The following is a 16,384-nucleotide window of genomic DNA, read 5'->3' on the forward strand; positions in this document are numbered from 1 at the left end:
AAAATCCCCTCTATGAAAACTTTGTACTTCATATAAAAATAATCATACATGCAAGTCCGCTAGAAGACAAACAACATATATCTTGTCTTCTCCTTTGCAAGGGATTTCAAGTTGTAACAGCCTCAACTTTTGGGTGAGATGGGATCAAAATGATCTGTAGAAAATTTGTGAGAAACACTTTCAATTAAAATGACAAAGAGTTGAGATACGTGAGAGACAAGAACTTGAAACTGAAACTGAAACTGAACACACTGAATTATCGTGTCTACTGCTGTGAGATGAACTAAACATTACAGAAATGAAGTTCCTGAAAATTTAACTTGAAGAAGTGAGATCCATAAATCAAACTAACCTAAACTTAGAAGTTAATACAATGAAGAACAACACAAACAAACTAAAACTTAAAAGAGAGATCCACACTAGTCTTCATCTACCTCGATTCAAGTTTTTTCAAGACGAATCAAGATATTACAATCCCAACTTTTGCAAGTGTTGCAGCTAAAATCTTCAAGAATGCTAGGGAAAACAATAAAGAAAGGTGCATAATTTTCTTTTGGGTAGAATGAAGAATGGATGGTCCATGAAGGGCTTTGAGAGCCTTTCTATAGATCTCAAGAGGTTGTGGTTGCTTCTGAAGGGTTCATGGATCGTCCTAATTTGCCAGAATTGATTTACAAAATCCTTGAAATCATTGCCCAAAACTGAATCTGAATTTTCAATTCTACAATCGTCGATTGCTTTAGAAATTTGTTTTTCTAAAACTTTGTAGCAATTTGCCTCGTCTAAATTTTCTATATAAATATACAAAAATTTAGAAGCTTATTTTCCATTCTCAACCTTTTTTCAAAGTTAACACTAAATGTCATTTACAGTTTATGTGCTATTTTGGAGTTGATTTTGCTATGTAAAATACTAAATCTATGCAATTTTATATTAAAATAACCTAGATTTAATAGCTAAATAATTAAACTATTAACTAATCCAACGACCTAATTGCAACACTTAAGGATGTAAGTATAACAAAATTCATAAATTAGAGGCGTTTAGTGCAATTTTTTCCAATAATTCATTCAAAATTTTCTATTGAATATTTTTCTATTTCCACCTATAACTAACATTTATCGTAGTTCTGTGTCTAATTCCATGTACTCTTGATAGGCCCACATTTCTCATCATTGTTTCTTCAGCCCATTAGTAATGAAGTTCATGGAATTTGGAATTTAAAATTTGTTTGAGAGAAATAAAGTTGTTCATGTTTTAACCATCCATGCCTAACCAACACATGGTTGGAGTGTTAACGTTGAGATTCAAGATATGCTGCCTTGACGTACCTGTTACTAAAACAGAAAACAAAACCAAAAAAAGTTTATGTATTAAATGGAAAATTGAATGATAACTTAAAAACCTCATCCAAATTGTAGGTGGCAATAAATTGAAACGATAACTATAGTTTCTGCATTATGTAATATTGTTATATTATTCAGCCACATCAATTGCTGTCTATAGCTAAAAACATGAAACAAGAACTAAGAACTTGTGTATTAGCATTTAGAGTGAAAGAAAATAGGTCCGCTGGAAAGTCTTACTCTTGCATGCGTTAAGATTTGGGCATAGAAGAGCAGCAGCGCAGCGATTTGCAGTAGAATTTAAGGCTGTTGTACCTACCAAATGTTTATATGTGAGGTGGTGAGAGCCTAGTCAAATGAAACTCTGCAGCACCCACCTGATTAAGCAAGCAGCCATTCATTCCATTCCTACTCACCTTCTTCACAGTTAACATCATTAACCATTTATATACACATAAATATACATACATACATCTCATATACCATTATACTACCAATCAAGCAGTTGAGTTGAGAACATAACCACTACTACTTCAACCAAAGAATGGAACCTGCCTCTTATCTCTTCTTTTCATTCATCCGCTTCCACTCCCAATTTCTAAACTCCTCAAGCTGCTGACGCTTGGCTTTCTGCACCCAACATATCATACTCAGTGGTTGTAAACCAAATAAGTTTTAAATATTACTTTGGTCTCTATTTTCTACTTTGGTTCATTTTGGTTTCTGTACTTTTAACTTTAGTCTATTTTAGTTTCAATGCTTTCGTTCGAAGGACTGAATCTCAATAGATCGTGGCAATAAGCCACTCTACCAGTTGCAATACAATGTCCATATTTAAGTTGTCTGCAAAGGATTCTACCCATTGTTTGGTGGGAATTACATTGCAAGATGGCCCCCACTTTTAGCTTTTGGTCTCAATACTTTCAAAAAGTTCAATTTAGTTATTGTACTTCCAAAAGTTCATTTTGGTGGTTGGTTCTTGAACTTTTAAAAAATGACTATTTTGATATGTTAGAAATGAAAAAGAAAAGACCAAAATAGCCACTTTTTTAAAGTAAAAGGACTAAAATGAACCAATACTGAAACTTGAAAGTACAAAGACCAAACCAAACATTTTGAGAGGATTGGAACCAACAAGTTAAAAGTATAGAAATCAAAATGAACAAAAGTTGAAAGTATAAGGGCTCAAATGAACCAAAACAAAAAATACAGGGACCAAAGTACTATAAAGTATTTAAACCAATAAACCAATAATATACAAAAAGCAACAGCTGAAAACTTGATTGATTGCTAACTTCTGGTAGAATACTAACAAGTGTTACATTTAACAGAATTCTACTTAACAAGTGTTACATTTAACAGAATTCCTAGAATTCAAGATATGCATTTTTCTCTATTTTGGTCAGTTTCGCGCATAGTTAATGAGGTTGATGATCTATTCTCCTGTTGTTAGTTGCAAACAGTTTGTTAGGGTAATATATAAACGCACCTTCACCCGACAACTGTTCTAGTCGAGCAACTATGTGTTTCCCGTAAGTATACTTCTTCAAAGCTTGAAGATGACCTTTAATACGATTCAACAACCTCTCTCGTTGATCATCATTGCATATTTCAATTATCTTCTGAACAACGTAATTTGCAAACTGGTCTTTCATCATTGCCTGAGACAGTGTACAAGGAAAAAGTCAGTCACAGCTGAGTATCAACTAACACATTGGGAAGATTGAGTGGATATTGAAGTATTGGAAATTATACAAACATTGAAATAATCAAACTACTTTTGGATGGAAACTACGCCTAAGATTACATTTTACTAACAAATGTAATCCATAATATCTTGAAAGCTTTACCGACATACCAACAAAGTATCATTTTCTTCAGATTGCCCCATAATTTCCTCAATTATCAACTCTCTTTCAATCGTATCACCATGCTCCAAGCACTTTTCAACGACATTTGAAGCATATTTATGCTGGCTCATCCGCACAAACTTTCCAGTCAACTTGCTGATAATTTGGCTTCTTTCATGGTGCATTCCCCTCTCAAGAACATGCTATATCAACAAAATATAGATTACATACTCATTTATAAGACTTACTCCCATGGCACTGAAGAGTTAAGAGCAATTTCTGATGAAATCAAGTTCTAATGGGGAACTAGCATGGAAACCTTTTCCAGTTTGGCTATAAAAAACATGCTATATAATATTTCTTCACATTGAAGTATGCAACTTATAAATTGACATAGTTCTAAATAGTTTCTTTGTGAAATAACACAAATGTCAAATCCACGGAAAAAGCCTACATTGTAGAAAGTAAATAGTGATAATAAAAAGGTGAGTAAAAACTAAAACCTGAATGACATAGTTTCCATATTGATCTTGAGCAAGACCATAAACAGAGTCCAATATTTCGTCCACTATACACTGACTCTGGGCCTCATCTGAACAATGCTCCAAAATTCTCTGTTACAGTATTGAAAATGAGCAAACCAAATGAAGATCGAACTTTTTACTTAATTAAAAAGAAAAAGAAAAAGAAAGAAAGACATAACATTAAGTTTATCACATGTCACATCCACTTCATGTTCATTGCTACCTGGATAACACGGCAGCCATATGGATGAGTGGAAAGAGTGGCGACTTGGCCTTCAAAAGAAGAAATTATAAAACCAATTTCTTCTGAAGGAACACATTCTATACACTTCTGTATAACGTGATTCCCATTTTGATCACGAACGCATCTCATAACATGACCATCAAGTTCTCGCACGAGATGTGTCTTTTGATCCAGTTCAATAACTTCGAGTGCCTAAAGAAGCATCAAGCATATGTGAAGGGCTTAGGGAATTATTACCATGGCATTGACTCACCATAAAACAGTAGATGTACAAGTCAGGCAAAATTCATTATGCAGCAGTAGATGATATGACTGGCAAAATTCATTATATAAAAGTAGACTATATAACTCGGCAAAATTCACTTGAAACATCATGAGAAAACAGGCTGATTAAACTCAAAGTAAACCAACAATTCTTTTGTAAAACAGAGACAAGCCTCTTCACGAGACAATGTTCAAAATACAATAAAGAAGAGAAAACTGAAATAACCCACAGGAGATGGAAACAAATACAATGCAAACACTTAGCAAGAGATTACATGCTAATTAATAGAAGTAGAAGAAATAAAGCACTGCATTTTTAAACTAATGACTCGAATTGAATAGTCTGTACAAGATTGGAAACAGAGCACCAAGAGGAGGTTCTGACTTAAGCAATCTCAAAACATGCTAACTAAAGTGAACCAACAATTGTAATTCCTTCACTATTCAAAATAAACTCTATTTATTAGTTCCCTTAAATCACATTCGCTTTATATTCTGTACCAGAATAGATAGACTTGCATAGAGGACACGGGCCAACAAACACAGACCAACTAAAGGCAAGCTTCCTAAACAGGAGCTAAACAGGAAAAGACTAAGGGCTCAAATCAAAGTCAAAAGAATAAGGTCTAGTGAACAGTTACATGTGTCTTTAAAAGTATATGCCCATTACAAATTCAAGCTTTAGCAGCTGATGCTCAAAAGGATCTTAAGGTCTTTGTTGTTAGTCTGTGCACATCAGCTACCCAATGTGAGGCAAAATAAAGCTAAAAAGAAATCGAACTTCCCCAAAAATTTCTCCAAATCGCTAGAGTTTATATTAGTCCTATCAATTCAGTACACCATAAAACAAGGAAAAAAGAGCACCCCTCAAGTGAACATTACTTTCTCTCCCCATAGAAGAATGAAATAGAATCTTATCCATCGTAACAAAATAGTCCCTATACCAGACAAAAAAAAACACCCCCAAAAAACTCAAACAAGCAATTTCTAATCAGATAAGCAAAAATGACAGCCTCAATAAATCCCCATAAAGAAATTTTATAAGTTAGAACCCAAAGACCCAATATTAAACAGTTAACCATTATGCAACACCACCTGCCCAACATCTCCAGCAATGATTGAAACTATAAATCCCTTCAATGTCCAAATCGAGAGTTGATGAATTGATAATCCAACGAGTCTTCTCAAATGGAAAATGCAAATATGAAAAGCGATAAAAACTTGTAACACTTTGCCATGTGGTTTGTGACTATCTACCTTCTGAATCACACGACAACCATACATCTGCAAGCTTAGAGGCAATATTTGTCCAGCAAGTTGATCAGCAAGTTCCTTCCTCTGCTCATGAGCTCCATGTTCAAAGAACTGTGTAAGGCATGAGAAAATTAGTTGTTGCACATGCATCATTGAATGCAAAAGTCTGGGACAGACTATTAGGACTGGAAAATGAAAAACAAACATATCACACACACACACACACACAAAAAAAAAAAAAAAAAAAAAAACAAGGTGCATATTTTTAGGACTAGAATATACCTTTTGGATAACATAATTTCCAAAAACATCAGTAATTAGTTTAGAGGCATGTGGAAGAACTTCTTTAAACACAGATGCCTTCTCTTCGGGACTGCAGTGCTCAAGCTTCTGTTGAATAAAGCGACTCCCATGTTGATCAACACTGAAGTAAAATAGGTGTAGAAAATCATGATCCATATGAAAGTAAGTTATTATTCCTACTACATATTGCAAACTTATGGAGAAAGATGCTCAAGAACAATGCCTGAATTCAACAATACGCCCGGCAATATCAGAAAGTTCAAACTTCCGTGCGTTGCTCGATTTCAATTCTTCAAGAAAAGAGTGCCTTTTGGAGTCATCAAAGCTGTTGGAGCCCCTCTGCCCCTGCCAACCAGAATAGTCCCCTGCATTACGAACTAAACCTGAAGGAAACCACATTTCATTCCGTCGGCCTAGATAATTCACCCCACCTACTGGAGATGAGGGTGAAGCAGGGCTTGCAAGAGATGGGGCTGAAAGTTGAATGATGCCACTCATGTTAGAAGAATTTCCATAATTACCGCCAGTAATCCCTTTTCTCTGACTCAAGAGGCTAAAACCCCCATTTGTTGGTGACTGAATTTTATTGTCATTCAAATAAGAAGAAACATTTGAATCTTGTTGTGAACCAAAAGAATTAATCTGCATATGACTAAAACTTCTAGAACCCAATTGACCATGATGAACTGAACCACCATAAGTATCTTCTATTGGACGTTGACCATATTGTACATGAGCAGGGTCCACAAAAGGTGGGTAAACAAATCCAGGTTGAGCATAAAGCTTGCTCATGTGTTGTAAGTCTCCCACAGATGGAATATTTTCTCCTATTGAAACACCAGCAGTTCGACCATTAAAGTTCGAAACAGAAGGGTCCGGCAATGGAACAGCACCATGTGTAGGATAACCAGACATGAATGGAGGAAAAACTGTGGAAGCCAGAGCATATCCTCCCACATTGAACTGAGGACTAAATAAACCTGATGGTTGATAATTATGATAAAATGGATTTCCTGGAGCCACATATGCTGCTGCTGTGGCATACAAGGGAGGAGTGAGTCCTGAAGAATGAAATGCTGCTTGCACCTCAGCAGTTGAAAAATTACGCTGTCCATGTGAAAAGTTTTCGAGTCCAACTTCTAGATGACTAATTCCTTGAGAAACCATCTGGGACTGAATATCTGGAGCTGGACATGGAAAGGGTTGCTGCTTTGAAAAATAAATATGTGGATGATTTCTCCCGTAAGATTGATGATCAAGTTTATTCCTAGTACTCTCAACATTGGATGCTTTTGCTCTAGATTCTAATTTTGGAATATCATGCCCAACTGTCCCAGATTTTTCTGCGACATTCTCCTGACTAACATTTTTCACCCTTGATCCCTCTAGGTGTGGGCTACGTGCTCTGTTGGATTTCTCTGCATTTTGAGATTTCTTTGGAGGAGCTTCATCGTTTATTAACCCCATTGGATCCGTAATCACATTGCTAGGCTCCAGAATGGGAGAGCATGAATTTGACTCCACTACTTTCGAAATGCTTAAAGATGAAACACCAGAGGCAATAGCATCCAAATCACCCTCAACTGCTTGTTCTGTTGTTGAACTGGTTGCTAAAAGTGATTGATTATAGACAGGAGAAGGGGTCCGAGGAAAGTCTTCCTGCACATACCCGAAGTTTTTTTTTTTTTTTTTTTATATAAGAAAAAGGAATACAGGGTTGGTGCAGAATCTAATATAATAAATATCCAAATGACCTAAACAGGTTGAAATTTTAGAATTATACAAGCTATTTTTTTTTAGATAAAAAGTAGGCGATATAAATGATATTAGCACATTAAAGATAACTTTGAGCACCAGACGGTAAAGCCAGAAAATAAAGATAGTTTTGGAAGACTTAGTTCTAAACCAATTAAATAAAAGGTAATAAGAAAGATCTATTGCAGTCTTAAAAACGAATATTAGAGTTGAGAACGTTGTTATTCCCTAACATCACAATATTCTCAATCTTGACTAAAGACAAGCATCACAATGATCTAAGCTAAAAATGGTACACAGTACCTGTATCAAATCAACCAAGCTCTTATGGTGACTTGTGATAAAAGATTTGTTCTTTGCAGGCAAAGCAGCACCATTCTTCTCTATAAAGTTCTCTGAAACTTGCTCCGGCAGTCTATCTTCTGAAGTCTCCTCCTGATGAGTAGAAAGGGAGCCTTTGGAAACATGTAAGAGTTCACCAGCAGTATCATCTGTCGAGCTCAATCTCCGATTTTTGCCTAATCCACCAATATGTCGCACCAATCTACGATTCTCTCGTGATATGAGAGGAGGAGGAAGCCTTGGATTCAAGTTAACATTGGCCCAATAGTATTCAAAATAAGCTGGATGTGAGCGTAGCTGTTCTTCTGACACACAATTTTCTAAAGCATCACATAAAGTAGACAAGCTTGTAACTAGACTACTGTCCTGCTGAGTTAACAGGTTGCCAATAGCCGCAAAAGAACCCTCCATACTTGGTGGTGCACTACCACTCCGATTGGGAATTGAATCCGACATATTTCTATGAAAATTATGCCTCTCTAAGATTGATCCCAACTCCTCAGACGCAATGTTTTTAAATGGAGATCCAAATGTCGCTATATCTTTAGAAGAGGGCCAGTTTCTATCACCCATCCTGTCCACTATTCTGGTAGGGCTCTCAGTTGCCATCCTATTATTAGAATGATATGAAATCCTTCAATCAGAAGAAAAAAGATCCCTTTAGCACAATTTGTTAATCAGCAGCGTTCATATATGATAACATGATACCAAATGAAACAATTTATATCAACAGCTTATTAGTTCGTGGCAATACGACAAAAAATTGTGCTAAAGGTAAATCCTGGCACTTGAACTCTTAACTTCCTAATCTCTAGCTTGCCTGACATAATTTTTTTCCCAACAGGGGGCAAAACTTTCAGTGATATGATCTAAGGAAAAAAGCGTGTGCACTATATTTACAGGAAAAAAGAGAGTGCAATATCTCATGGACCAAAGTGTAAGAAAATTCACATGCACACATGTAAATGCAATAAAGCTCAATACCCAATTCTACATTAATAATAATAATAATATAGTACATCAATCTGTTGCAGTTACCTTTGAAATAAACCAAATAAAAAGAACTCTAAAGTAAAACTTCTACATTTATGTGGAATAACAGAGGAGGAGTCCAGAAACTGAGCCAAGAAGAAAAGGTGATCAAAGAAGAAGAAGAATCAAATATCTAAACATATATAAGAGCCCCATGAGAAAGGGTTGTCTTCATTGCAGGAAGGAGTTGTTTCATTTTGTCAGGTCTTTGGTCTGAAAAAATAATTTAATCTACAGAGAGCAAAGGGATATCTTATCTCCATGTTTGGTCCCTAGTTGGATTTTAGGTTTCTCTTTAGGCATAAGTGACTAAGTCTTTTTGTAACTACTTGTAGGTCATATTTTACTAGACTGGAGCCTCTTCTAGCGGTTTGTAGCTTGGCTCCTCCTACATTCGTGGGCTTCTTTTTTGTATGTCATTTTACTCTTTCATTTATTCTCAATGAAAGTTCAGTTTACCATAAACAATATATCCGATAGATAAAAGGAACAGGAAGAACATTCCCATTTTCATGCTCCAAGTGATAATCAACTGAGCAATGTTCAGATATTTGATCCTACAAACAGGAACAATCACTAATCATTCAAATTTCCACTACAGTGACAAGTACTTGGAACAAATAGGCGAGGGGTTTTTCTGATTCTTGTTTCCAGTCTTTAAGAAACATAAGATTTGGATATTTATCATTTGCTCCTAGATTTTTGTTTAACAGTTTATGAAGATTATAAAAACAAGTATGCAGCTTCTCATTTCATTGTTTAACAAAAAGCATAAACTTACCGTTTTTAATAATTAAAAAAATATAATAACAATTAAAAAGTAAAACACAACAGAGTAGTTTTGAATATTTTGTCTTTTAAGAATTAATAATTGCTACGTAAAAATTTTAATTAAAATTTTGAATAAAATATGTAACAAGCACATTTCTATTGTCATTTCATTAGCAATTTTATCAAACATGAATTCTGTTTTTCTATATCCTTCGAAAGAGGAAACAGAAGCAAGAAATGAGAATCCCAAGATCAAAGCTAGTTTATCAGGAGGACAGAGTTTGACCATAATTGAACTTGCAAGAGTCAAAACCAAAGCTAAGTGCAGCCAAAACAAACAGAGCATATTATTCAACACCTAAAGATTACTCTACTCCTTGAATTCAACAAATTCCCTAGAAATTGAACCAAAAAGAAAGAACTTAAACTACTCGAAAGCAAACAAAAAAGAAAGTCAAAATGAAATAGAAAAGGATGACACAGAAAGAAGTAAGCGAAGTAAGAAGTTCCAAGAGGGTGGGCAATAAACAAGTTAGCAACTATAAAAGAATTCGTTATTGATAATTTAGAAGATGCTGATGATTGAAAAGAGATGAAGCAGAGGAGGGGTTACCAGAATTAGAAGAAGAAGAAGAAGAAGAAGAAGAAGAAGAAGAAGGAAATTGAGAGTCCGAAGCCAAGACGAAGAGAAATTGTGCAGAGGCGAGGCAGGGGGATAAACCCAAGAATGAAAAGGTTTGGAGAGAGAGATGAAGAGGAGGAAGGGGAAGGATGGATTTTAGGTGTTTTTTCAAAGACAAAATTAATGTATGTTTGCTTCCAAAACCCATAAGCATAACACAGTGAGGCGTAAGGGTTGGGAACTTGGGGGAGAGAGAGTTGGTAAATTAAATTAATATTAATGTTATGCTCTTATTTTTTCTTTTTCTTTTTCTTTTTCTTTCTTTTTTTTTTCTTTTATTTAATAATATTATTGCTTCTATTCTTTAGTTTTGAGATCAATCATATTTTGTTTTTTTTTTTTTATTGTTTTTTTTTAAATTAAGAAAATCAATTTTTACCCAAGTTTGTATAAATTACTCAATCATAATGTTTTACATAACTATCCATCCGAATCTTTAATTAAAAATTTTGTTTGACTATACTTTGCTAAATTTTTCTAAATATAACAAATTACCGACGTAACAAATGTAGTCATTTTTTAAATATTCCACATTTTTCTTTCCATCTTTTTGTTCTCTCTATAACCAAAGCTATTTCTTTCTCTATCTTTTTTGTTTTTCTCTCTTTGTTTACGCATGTTTCTTCCTCTTTCTTCTTTTTCGTTTTTTTTTTCATTCGCTACATGTATCGTCTTTCTTTTTTTCTTTTCTACTTTTAGATTTGGTTATCTAAAAGATGGTGTATAAAGAATCTGGTTAGATATTTAAATTAGGGTAACAAAAACTAAAAGATTGTGTATAAAGAATATTGAAAAAATCGTTTACACCAAAGTTTGAAAAAAAAAAATCTATAATGATCGTCTAGCCAAATCTAAACGATTGTAGCTTTCTAAACGATCATATACCAAATTTTGAAAAAACTCAAATCTAATCAATCGTGTAGCTAAATCTATCGTCCAAATCGTGTTACTAAATATATTAGGCCTATTGTTGACGGGACATTTTTGATATTTTACACGGTGGGCCTCTGGATTTTTTTCATTTTCGAAATTATTCTATAAAGTATTTGTATTGTATATTTTCTAAAAGACCCTACTTTGAATGCTATTTTAATTTTAACCCACTTTAAATATGATAATTAATAATCACTTGTCACCCAATTTTGATTATCAAAAGAATTTTATTTTAAGTTAACTTTACCAAATCAGGTCCTCAATTAACGAATAAATAATAAATAGTAACTAATCATGAAAATATTACTAACTCTACAGTTACAAATCTTTTTATAGAAAAAAAAAAGTGTAAGGGTTTTTTAATGTGCATTTGTGTTTAAAAATACCTCCAAACTTTTTAAGGTTCAAAATTATTTTATTCTTGATTTGAATAAAACTTATTAAAGTTTTATTTCAAAAGTATTGAAAAGTTTCATAAATATCTTTAAATTAAAATAAATTTAGAAAAATGCTCTCACAAATATCTTTGTCAAAACATAAAATCTCACAAAATTTCAAAATAAAGATGTATCCTTAAAACATACTAAAACAATAATTAGTCGATTAAACAAATCTCACATTCATAAATCTATCTGACTATTTATTGTGTATTAACAGTCAAATACATTTTTTTTTTATTAGACAAATAACTACATGTTAATTACAACAATAGCTATTGAAATTGGTTGTGATTGTGATATATCAATTTGTATTAATAGAAATTTGAACCTATGATTTTAGTTTAAATTTTTGGTTGGCGAGATTGGTGTAAAATTAGATCAATGAGAGTATTTTTTTTTCTTTTTTTAACTCTTGTTTAAGTTCAATAAACTTTTTTATAATTCATGAGTATTTTTTTAAAACAAAACTATAACGATTTTTATCCAAAATTAACGACAATGATATTATCATTTTTAAAAATTTATGAAAACTTAATAGGATATTTTGTGTAATTCAACCTATCTAAATAATATCTATGAGACATTAATCAACAAAAAAGAAAAGAAAAAAAGTTATTAGTATAAAATAGCAATGTATATGTTAATTGGTTTAAAAATCAAAAAGGAACATTTATTTACTAATTTAAATTTATTTTTAAAATTTTTCAATTGTTTTTTCACCGAAATTTCTGGATATCAACAAATATTACTCATTACTTGAATAGATAAAATTATAAGATAAAATTAAAAGTTCTACCTAAAAAAAAATTAATATAAATAGACTCTTAGTTTATTAACTAAAATTGAAGTAATTTTCTATTCAAAAAAAGGAATGAGAAAGCATTGAACTATTTTTTTTTTATTCATTATTTAACTATGCTTTGGTAGTGTGATGGATTAATTTTATAAACGATATTTATTTGGATCGGTGAAAAATATATGTAAATTTGAATTCAATTTAACTGATATTTGTATATATCTAAAAAAAATCTCAAATTCAAATCTCTTCATCTCAAGTTGCTGTAAGATATATATATATATATTTATTGTTTGTTAAATAAAAAGTTTTCCATATTAAAAACTATAACATAAAATAAGTTAAAAGATAAATAGGTGAGTAATATGCATTATGTAAAACTGGTTTTTGAAGAGCACCAAATTTTAATGGGGAATTTTGTTTTTATTTGATTTCGAGAATATTTTGAAAATATAACGATTCCTCTCCTTTCGAAATTTCGATTTCTTATAATTAACTACATTACTTTTGTTTGTTTAAGTGTTTTAATTTTATAGTCCTAATTACATAATATTTTGTAATTTTACACACGAAAATCATTTTTGTCAAAAGATTAAACATAACTAATTACTTTAAAAAAAAAAAAAAAACAATGAAAAATAACCTATATTTATTTTTAAGAATTTTTAAAAAATAGAAAAAATGACTAACTATTTATATTTCATTCAACAAACATATTAAAAGATAAAATTAGTTGATTTTTTTTTTCATGAAGTATAAATTTTTGTCAAATATTCTTTTTTTTTTTTTTTTTTTGACAAATTTCTATTTTTTTAACCTCATTCAAACTCTAGACTTTGATATTATTTCATAATTTTTATTTGATTTTTAAAATTTCTTGTATCAGCATTAGCATATATATTTACAGTTGACTTTTGATTGTACTTTTAGAAATTATAAATAAAAAAAGGTCAATTATAATTTAATTGGGTCCGTTTGAATTGTCTATAAAAAAAAATTGTCTTTTTAAGAATACATTTTTAAAAAACATTTTTTTTTAAAATGAATTTAACATCTAAGCACTTATATGTTTGGTTTGACATTTTTATAAATGTTTATACGAAAAATTGTGTTAAGTTTATTTTATACTAACAATGTTTATACTTAGGTTACATTACGATACTATAAATACTATGAATTAATTTTATAAAAAAATACACATATTTTGAATCTTTTTTTAGAAATATATTTTAAAATTAATCTCACATTATCTTTAAATTATTAATTTTTAGTTACTTGAAACTAAACATTAATTTTAATCTTTTTGTTTTTGACAATTTAATTTTAAAAGCACAAATATCTTGAAATGTAAATACATAATCATAAAGAAAAATAATTGATTTATAACAACAAAATATACATGAGATAAATAATTTTTCCTATATAGTATAATATCAACTATATATTTTCATTGAACGATCATGTATTTCTTGACGTTCTCATGATTTCTTTCATAGGTGTTAAAGTGAAGTAGATTTGACTAAGAGAGAAACATTTACAAATACCTATATTTAAATGTATACGAATACACATTAAAAAATATTCAAAGTATAAAAAAAGCAAAAAGAACAATGGAGTGAAAAATAGATAGTAAAAAAGAATAAAAAAATAGAGGAAGAAAAATAGATATTTGGGAGGGATTTCTCATTAAACACCATATAAACATTTATTCTAAAATTTGGTTGGATGTGTTTATTCTAAAATGATTTATTTCATAATCTCATTTTTCTAAAATTATTTTAATCCAATGTCAAACACCTCAATCTATCTTAAAATGAATTATTTTAAAAATTAAACACTTTAAAAATCAATCCAAACACACCCTTAAGTAGAATTTCATTTACTAATAATACCAATTTTATCACTTTCCATCGATTTTCTTAATTTTTTTTAAATTTTTTTATTGATATCGATACTTTCATATAATCGGGGCATCAATGTGTTAGATTGACATTGATTCAAACCTCGACAATATGTGGCTCAAACACCATGTTTTTTTTTTTTTTGTGGCAGCTCGAATCTTTCTCATATAAAAAAATTACTTGAGTTAAAAAGAAATTTTTTGAAAGAATATTATTTTAGACTTAGAATTTGTATCCATTTAAATCTCAAACTAATAATTTAAATCTTTAATTTTTATAAGTAATTCAAATTTTCTCAAAATAATTTATCATTTGAGATTTTAAATGGTAAGATTTTTATAAATATTTCAGTCTAAACTCTAAATTTTTATAAGTGATTCAAATAAAATATAATTGAAGATTTAAAATGATAAAGTTATATAAAAGTCTTGCACTCAAAATTAATACAACGGTGAGTTTTAAGGTTTAAATTGAAACAATTTTCAGTTTGATATTTAAATTGATACACCTCTGTTACTTAGTTTGGGTTTAAATTGAAATGACTATAAAATTTAGAGATATAAATTTATGTTTAGAATAACTTACGTAAATGTAACAAAACCAAAATTATACGACATAACCACCGATTTTCTACTGCAAAATGAAATCTGTAAGACAACTTCCTTGTATAGTTTGTTAGTTTTTTTTTTTTTTTTTTTTTTTCTGAATTATTCTATATGGTGCAAATATTTTATTGATTTGATGTATTTTTATTTTTTTTGAAAACCCATGTCCCCTATATTTGTCTAATATTTTAAAATGGGTTTGATTATATTTTTAAAATTCTGAAGTATAATTTAAAAAGGACGTTTTTTCAAAAATAGAACAAAACGCGAAAATATTTATATTGTTTAGGAAAAACCCACAAGCCCACTATGTGAAATAACAAAAATACCCATGCAATTAATTAGTCACACACACATGAAAAAATGATTTTGTACCTAGTTTAAGTGATATCGTACCTAGTCTAAACGATTTCTTAGCAACAATCTCATAGCAAGTTTAAACGATCTTGTACCATTGTACCAAGTGTAAGTGATCTTATACCCTTGTACTAAGGCTAAACAATCTTGTACCCTTATACCAAGTCTAAACGATTTCGTAGTAAGTCTAAATGATCTTGTAGCAAGTTTAAATGATCTTGTACCTTTGTACCAAACCTAAATGATCTTGTACCCTTCTACATAGTCTAAACGATCTTGTAGTAAGTTTAAACGATCTCGTAGTAAGTTTAAACGATCTTGTGTCCTTGTACCTAGTCTAAACAATCTAATCTTGTACCAAGAAGAAAAGAAAAGAAGATGAGGAATGAAGAAGAAGAAAGAAATTCTGGAAGAGGAAATGAAGAAATTAATAAATATTTATATAAATAACCATAATATTGTAAAATAATAGTACGAAGAAATTAATAATATGGAGAGGAGATGAATAAATCGTAAAGAAGAAGAAAAAGAAATAAAAAAATGGTTAGCACTATTCAAAGGCAAACATAGAATTTTTTAAAATATAATGACTTTTTTATTTTGTTACACGGACCGTAAATATTTTGGTATTTTGTTATATTTATGAAAATTAACCATTAAAAAAAGTTGTTTTCAAATATAGTAAAATGAATCAAAATATTCATAAATATAACAAATTATCACTAATAAATATTGATAGACACTAATAATCTATACAATTTTGCTATATTTGTAAAACGTTGTTTAATTTATCATTTAAAATAAAGATTTATAGTTGAAACCTTAAATAGAAAGATGATGAAGTGGGGTACGTTAGAGTTAAAAAAGATGTTATCTCTTTGCTACTAACAACTAGTTTGGTATTGTAAATAACTATAAGCAAATTAAACTAAACCCAAAGTGGGGATGATGGATGCAACCCAAAAGCAGCCACTAAATTAGAATA

At 30.7% G+C, this 16,384-nt stretch overlaps 1 protein-coding gene across 2 annotated transcripts; it reads right to left on the reverse strand.

Moving 5' to 3' along the window:
* Window positions 1–1,432: 1,432 nt before the first annotated feature.
* LOC103502793 (pumilio homolog 5) lies at window positions 1,433–10,558 on the reverse strand. Of its 2 annotated transcripts, XM_008466882.3 has the most exons (10): window positions 10,299–10,557; window positions 7,844–8,516; window positions 6,009–7,444; window positions 5,765–5,906; window positions 5,486–5,593; window positions 3,944–4,156; window positions 3,700–3,810; window positions 3,205–3,399; window positions 2,836–3,007; window positions 1,433–1,976 (listed from the first exon to the last, which is right to left on the reverse strand). In XM_008466882.3, exons 2-10 carry the CDS (start codon window positions 8,489–8,491, stop codon window positions 1,954–1,956), a joined length of 3,048 nt encoding a protein of 1,015 aa, XP_008465104.2. In that variant the 5' UTR covers window positions 8,492–8,516; window positions 10,299–10,557; the 3' UTR covers window positions 1,433–1,953. The 2 variants fall into 2 exon arrangements, with proteins under 2 accessions (XP_008465104.2, XP_050939718.1); XM_051083761.1 differs by having other exon boundaries at window positions 1,927–3,007; window positions 10,299–10,558.
* Window positions 10,559–16,384: the final 5,826 nt, after the last annotated feature.

Source organism: Cucumis melo, chromosome 4, assembly GCF_025177605.1.
Source record: "Cucumis melo cultivar AY chromosome 4, USDA_Cmelo_AY_1.0, whole genome shotgun sequence".
Classification (NCBI taxonomy): Eukaryota; Viridiplantae; Streptophyta; class Magnoliopsida; order Cucurbitales; family Cucurbitaceae; genus Cucumis; species Cucumis melo.